The sequence below is a fragment of the Sinocyclocheilus rhinocerous genome, unplaced genomic scaffold (genome assembly GCF_001515625.1).
Source record: "Sinocyclocheilus rhinocerous isolate Xijiao unplaced genomic scaffold, SAMN03320098_v1.1 scaffold1243, whole genome shotgun sequence".
Taxonomy (NCBI): Eukaryota; Metazoa; Chordata; class Actinopteri; order Cypriniformes; family Cyprinidae; genus Sinocyclocheilus; species Sinocyclocheilus rhinocerous.
In genome coordinates, this window is record NW_015626033.1 from 956,785 (window position 1) to 963,980 (window position 7,196).

General features: G+C 39.1%; 1 protein-coding gene across 1 annotated transcript; it reads right to left on the bottom strand.

The window, feature by feature from the left end:
• Nucleotides 1-226: 226 nt before the first annotated feature.
• gdf10a (growth differentiation factor 10a) lies at nucleotides 227-3,773 on the bottom strand. The gene is made up of 3 exons (XM_016512468.1): nucleotides 3,517-3,773; nucleotides 1,718-2,625; nucleotides 227-1,324 (listed from the first exon to the last, which is right to left on the bottom strand). Exons 1-3 carry the CDS (start codon nucleotides 3,740-3,742, stop codon nucleotides 1,133-1,135), a joined length of 1,326 nt encoding a protein of 441 aa, XP_016367954.1. The 5' UTR covers nucleotides 3,743-3,773; the 3' UTR covers nucleotides 227-1,132.
• Between the last annotated feature and the right edge of the window lie 3,423 nt (nucleotides 3,774-7,196).

Consider the following 7,196-nt stretch of genomic DNA (forward strand, 5'->3'; position numbering starts at 1 on the left):
GAAGGTGGGAACTGGGGGTTAGAGATGTCTTTGATGTCCAGGTAAAGAACTAATGTACCAGGCTGGTTTCTGATGTCAATGTTAGTTGTCCAGACATTCTTATTCCTTTATTCGTTCTCTTCGTTAAGTGAAGAATATGAGCACATACAATGCAGAAATATGCAGCAGAAAATACAAGCTGGTGGTTTAACATTTATTTGATTCTACTTATTATAAGGCTAGTTTTCATAATTTAAAACACACATTTACAAAAATACATTCTCTAAAATATAATATACTGATTCCAAATGAACAATTGTTTATACACACTGACACATTTGGCCCAAATACTCCTTGCTTATGGCACCAAATTGAGATCATCAAATGCGTCTGAATACAAAAAAGGAACCTTGTGTAACATCTCTTAAAATAAAACAAATGCACAGGAAAAACGAGTCAGCACTAGACATCAGTGACTTCAGCGATTAGCAACACTCCACCTTTTGGGTTCTTTTAAGTTCTGTTTCAAAAGATTAATTCAGATTAGTTACTACAAGACTGCTTTGCAGTCGCACTAATAGTTTGATGTAGATTAAAGGGTTCACACTTTTCACATGTACTTCATCATTTATACTTTTAAATGACCCAAATATCAAGTTACACTTAGATTTCTAATGAACACCAAGACATTATCTTAACCTGTAACTACAACATTCATCTGAATAATAAAATAATTCTTTATTCTAATTCACTTTCCAATGTAATTCAACAGTTCTGCCAAAAAAAGGTTTGTTATATTCAATATGCTATAAAACCTCATCGTACATCCAGTAATCTACAAACATGAGTCCAACAACCATTTATGTCATAGAGATGACAGCAAAGCCGACAATTTATAAGGAATATTTTTAAGAGTAAGTGCTTATGTTACTCAACTAGTACACTGAAAAATGTTTACGACAGATCCTTTGTGGATAAACAGAGGAAATTAAAATATCACTTGTAAGCATTTATAAAAAATGAAATGCAGTCCTTAAAAATGTGTGCACTTTCTAACAAGTGCAAACTAAAGACAATATGCCTCTTCAAGGTAAATTTGGGTGTCAAAACCACAACAATGCCCATTTGTCTTTCTTTCCTGTGACCAGCGAGTCTATCTGCAAGCGCACGTCTCCACAGACATGTTGGGGTAGATCTTCAACACAATGTTTTTGCGCTCATCCAGAAATAGTACACTGAGGGGTTTCATCTTCTCTGGGACACAGCAGGGCTCTGGGATACCTGGAATTATTCCAACGGCCTTGACTATGCTCTGGATGGTTGCATGGTTGGAGGGGCGGACCACCTGAAAAGGGCAGAAAAGAGAGGATAATGAGGTATGGTAGCGTTTAGATATGCAACTTTTTATTTTGCTTTCTTCAATGAAGCAGAGGAAATTATGTCTTACAACACCCTTCTATTATTCAGAACAGAGGAACTGTAAGACTGGCTCATTTCAAAAGAAAATGTGTCCAAAATGTGCTTAAAACCCCTATTAAGCGTACAATTATTTGACTGTAATTGCACATAAAGTCGGTGTGCTTTAGTTGTGCTGGAACCGAAACATTTTCTGAAGGGATTCTTTGTTTAAAACCTCTGGCTAGAAAAGCTGTTTTAACCATAGTCATTTTTAAATATTTCAACATGTCTAAACAATTCACATTCGCATACGCTGATCCTCGCCATGAGGTTCTCTGACCTTTGGAATGGGGAATTCACACGTTCCTGCACAGTAGAAGGCATCGAAAGACTTGGGAGACAAGATCCATTCGTTCCACCCGATATCTGCAAAGTCCACCTTCAGGTACCTCCTGGAACAGCTGCGAGGTTCTTTCCACTGTCTCCTCCGAGCCTTCTTCATGGTTTTCTCATCAAACCGGAGAACCTGAGACTTGCCGAATCCATCAGCATGCTCCTGGCCTTTCCTCCGACGTTCTTTTTTAAAGGGCTTTGGCTTGAGTGCAAAGTAAGCGCTTTCCCACATATCGTGTTGTTTGAAGCTGTTGTACTCCACCTCTGGGAGCTCGTTGTTCTCAATGGGATCAGAGAAGTCCAAGTCCAGTTCCCGCTTCACACGTATGTCAGGTGAGGAGTCTGGAGACTGAGTTGGCTGCTGGTCTGCAATGAAAGGGTCATATCTCTGTAGGCTCACAGCCACGCTGTTGGGCTCTGAAATTGCCAGGTCATTAGCGTACACCAGCAAGTATGGAAGGCTGGAGGACGGGAGCTGGTCCTGATACCTTTGATACTGCTCTCCATAGTCAAACTCCACAGTGATCAAAAGGTGATTCTTATCTCGGGCCTCCTTTATAATGACAGACACATCCTTGCTCTGCCAGGTCCCACGTCTGTGAGGAACTACGGTGATGTTTCCGAGTAGAGATCCTGGGGCTGAGCTGAAGGAGGGAGACCGGAAAAGAAGACGGACAGAGGGTAGCAGATGTAGGTTTGGGATGCGACAAGAGGGGTTCTTGAAGCGCTTGCAGAACCAGGACCTCTGGCGTGACCGTTTGTCAAAAAAGAAGTGAAATGTAGATGTGAGAATCACCTCAGACTCCTGAAGAGAAGTAAGATTCAACCAGTACGAGACCCTCTCCTCCACATTCTCTGCAAAGATACGAGAGAAACTGCTGAGTTACATATTAATTATGAATATGGGCTCAAACAACAGGCTTTTTGTTCTGTCTATGGGGTTGGAGAAAGCACAAGGAAGTGAGGAGACATGTTACTACTAGAGCAGACATATGGAAATGTTTATTTAGGTTCCCTTAAGAGTTAGAACCTGCAACAATGTCAGTCTTTTAATCGGCACTGATTAAATGCTTTAGCAGACTGCAGAAAAAAAGGCTGCATTGTTTAATGAGAGTGTAACAAATGTTATTTTTTAAATGTTCTGGTTTAAACAGCTCTGAGAATATTAATGTGAAATAACTACAAGAGCCACAACAATTATAAGCCTGCTCTTGACAATGCGCAATTATCATGCATAGTGCACAGTTATGTCTGTATAGATTAATTCTAGCTTATATATAGGTAACTGTTTTCAAATGTTTCATTAACAAAAGTTCACAAATTGCCTGCTGTGGTAACCATAGCAACAGTTCCGTTCAGTATTGCACGGTATATCTACAAAACATAGCCTAGTAGTGACATTATTTAGCCTATCATATTATATATTTACACAGTACAAACTCAGACCATAACAACCTAGGAGTAACACATTTGCGTTGCACAAGACAAACTTCAATAGAGCTGAAAATGACTGACAGAAATTTGTCTAAAAAGTCCCCCCCCCCCCATTAAATTGCCTCTTTTAAAAAGACTTGCCATTTTCAGGTAAACCAAAACCAAGTAATTCAGAAGACACAATTAAGCTAAAACAAATAGCCTACCTACTATTGTAATAATTGTAGAATTTTATCAAACATTTAAAACTTAAAAGAAATGCAATTTGTATTTGTACATTATGCATCATGTATTTATTTTTTTGTTACTTACCAGGTTTTGCTTTAAAACTTCTTACGGTATTTCCCTCTTTGAGTCGGTTAGGTTCAATGTTGTACTTCTCATACAGTTTAAACATATGTTGTGAGAGCGCATCTGTGGCCACGAGCGCGTCTGTCGTGCTGTCGCGCGCGCTTCTCCAAACAGCTTCAGACGCGTCAGTATCGGAACCGACACAAAGCAGTAACAGGTGCGTCAAAAAGACATATTTAACCGTCATGTTGCAAAGAAAGAAAAGCTTCCAAACGATTGAATGCCGTGTAGTTAAAAAACGCGCTAGCACATACTAAAACAAAGTTTCCAGTATGACAACTTCGGACTGACGTTTTCCAGTAATGCGGTTTGTAAAGGAGCTGCTTTTCCCGCCTTTTAACGCAGTGCAGAGAGGAAGTTGTTACAGTGTTTCAGAAGTTCTGTCGGTCTCGTGCTTAACCTGTGATACATCACTTATTTCTTCTGACCGCCACTATCCACGGGAGCATGCATAAGCGGAGTGAGGTGCTGACGTATCCGCCCATCAGCCAACGGGAGCTGCTGCTACATTACACCCGATCCAGCAGGAGGCCAACAAGAGGACAAATCCAGCAAACATGCACTTTCACAGTTTAAGGTGCTAGGTTATTGTACTGTTCTTTTCCCCTTTTCCCAACAAGCCCTCAAAAAAGCATTCTTTTTCATTCAAATTTAGTTTTAAGATGTTATTATTTTATAATGAACTACTAAACTGCTGCTCTCATGTTAATAGCTTTTACAAAAATTTGATGAAATAGATTAGGGTTTACATTTTCATATTTTTTGCTTTGAATCACCACATTTAAAGTTACACGTTGATTTTACACATCAAGAAGGTCATTATCTACAAGCATTCATCATAATACTAAAACATCTACGTTCTAGTTTACTTTCTAAAGTAATTCAATATTTCTTCAAACATTAAAGGTTTACATTATATTCAATATGCCATAAAACCTTTTTGTATGCATCCAGTAATCTTCAACCATAAATATGAGTCCAACCGACATTTATGTCATGGCGATGACAGCAAAGCTGACCTGTTTTAAGAAAGCAAGTGTAAAAGCTCATGTTACTCATCTAGAACAATAAAACGTTTCCTCGTGGAAGTTAAGGAAATGAAAATATAACAGAAAACTGAATTAATAAGTTTAAAGAAAGATAAGAGGCTTTCCTTCTTTTATCAGTAAACTTTAAAGTAAACATGAGAGTGCAAATGCATAAATCCGAAAGGCTATATTTGAAAGAGTTTTGAATATTTGCGAGTGCCTTTGCTTGATTTCATTATAGTGATTTCATTCAGTACATGAAGCACACTGGGGGAATGGCCCTGTCACCTCTGTTTTTTGTGTGGAGTGTCTGCAGCGCTGTGCCAACAATGCTGGTTCTGTGAAAGCCTGGAGCTCCAGTGGAGAGACCATAACAAGCCCGGCCGTTTGGGTCATTGCGTGCCATTAAACACCTCCTGTGGCCCCTGGGGACACCACTGGAGACCCCCTTTTTACTTCACACTTGAATGTGTCTTAAATCTGCATTAAAAATCTGACGTTCCTGCCCACTAGGACACTGTTACTAAGTGAATCAAGGGATAAATCGAGTAGGAGGGGAGATACCTCTGCTCTGCTTTGTTTCCACCCCTCTTTTTATTGTCCAACTGTGGGAAGGCGAAGCCATTAAGCTTCAGAATCCTACACCGCTTTTAAAAATGAATAAAAAACAGAACAAGGGTGAAAGAATTCAAATTAACTCTGGTTCACATACCTTTGATTCTTCAATATGACTGCATCACTTGCTCTCTATAGCACCTGGGAGAGACCAATTCTCTCTCAGATCCTGCTGGGTCTGGATGCTGAGAATGATTCTTTAATTAACAAGCTAACTACGGAATGATGCTAATAAGCATAAGGTCTTGTTTAAGGCTTGTCTCTCCTGGACAAAGTCCCTTAATATGTTTGTCCTTTACTTCGAAACAGCTAGTCCTGGTCTCGTAAAACACACCATTATTTTGCTTGCCTCCGATTAAGTATTCATATTTCCTTATGAGCTGATTCGCTACACTTTGGTTACTTCCAGTATTCTTGCAGAATAACTGAGTACAAATGTTTTAAAACCGCTGTTAATTAGACTCAGTCTCAGTATTGAAGGGTAAAGCACTGGATGTATTTCAAAATACTCTGAAACAAGTAAATCCATGTAAAGGATTATTAGAAAATAAAACATTTTTTGGATAACAATTCTCTGGATTTATGAGAATGATAAAATCATAATAGTAGTGCATTCTTGCATGAAAATATTTGCACAGTGAAACTGTGCTGGGATTCACACCAGCTAGCTAGGTAGATAGATAGGCTAGATAGATAGATAGATAGATAGATGCTCTAGTGCACAAATTCTCTTGTTCTCTCAATTTTGCCACTAAAAATAGTATAAAATGTAATTTCAGGCCAACCAAATCATTTTACTTGGCTATGAAAATCACTGCACCTGGTGAGGTTTTATGAGTAGGTTTGTGTATATTTATGGCTTAATAACATGTAACAACAACATAAAACAAAATGTAATTTTTGGCATTAAACATTCCCCCATCTATCTATTTTTCTCACTATCTGTTAAACCATATACAGAGCATCTTTGTGTAGCACAGGAGGCATTATACAAACTGGATCCAAAAAAGGAATATAATGAATAGAACAGAACAAACTGATCTGAATCTGTCCATGGTCCTGGTACGCATCCCGTACACATGGCAGATTCCCTCCTGTCTGTCCAGTTCTGGATGGTGGCCCTGAACTAAGGCATGAGCTCACTTGGCTTTGGGAAGAGATGCAGTGCTTCCATTGTTCTGGTCCAGAAGCAATAAAACTCCCTCATGCTGTCCCGTTTGCAAAAGCCCACTGCTGTCGCTTTACGGCTAACATGATTTCACCCCTGACTGCTGTGACCAGTAGGTCTCCTGGACCCGTCTGGCTTTGATCTTTAACTCTCTGTCAATCAAAATTAGTTATCCTTCAATACTGACTCCTCCTCTCTCCATGCAGAGTCCTGTCTAAGAACAAGCATGGCTTTGTCTATGCTCTATGTCTTCATGAAAACAGCCACATGCTGAGTTTGAGTTGCTTCACACGAGTGCCACATGTCACCTTTGAGCCCACTGTCCCTTTGCTACTTTGACGAGCTGCATTTCTATCATATAATTAAGTTGTGATCTGAAGACAAGCAGTTATCTAGCCTGTTTATGAGGTGTAAAATGGATTTTGGAGACATGAAAATAAGGCCCACTTACATGATTTTTTTTCAAGACCTCCATTACAGAATTGACAACCAAAATTGCTTTGAGACAAGTCAGGTCACTCAACAACCAGATTCGTAACTCCCCTGTCAGATATTTCTGGCAATGTAAGTGCATATATGAAAGCAAAATCTGACAACAATGGTAAAATGAAGTCTCCTTTGGCTCAAATCAACCAAAAAAAATATTTTTTCAGCCCGGTCCAGCTAACATACAAGTGCATGTCCATGTTCAATTGCCTCTTTTACATGTAAAGCTGGACTTTAAACTTTCTTTTACCTTACTTTAAGGCTCTTTTAACTTCACATAGATGCTATATTAAGTATTGTGACACCTGTATAAGGCAATTGGCTCTTATAACTTTAAAGCAAGA

Bases quoted from the DNA above. Each gene is read 5' to 3' on its own strand.
- gdf10a (XM_016512468.1), bottom strand. From the start codon at position 3,742: ATGACGGTTAAATATGTCTTTTTGACGCACCTGTTACTGCTTTGTGTC. The intron at 2,626-3,516 runs GTAAGTAACAAA...GTATCTTTGCAG, and splicing joins AAGTTTTAAAGCAAAACCTG to AGAATGTGGAGGAGAGGGTC. The intron at 1,325-1,717 runs GTCAGAGAACCT...TGCCCTTTTCAG, and splicing joins GTGAATTCCCCATTCCAAAG to GTGGTCCGCCCCTCCAACCA.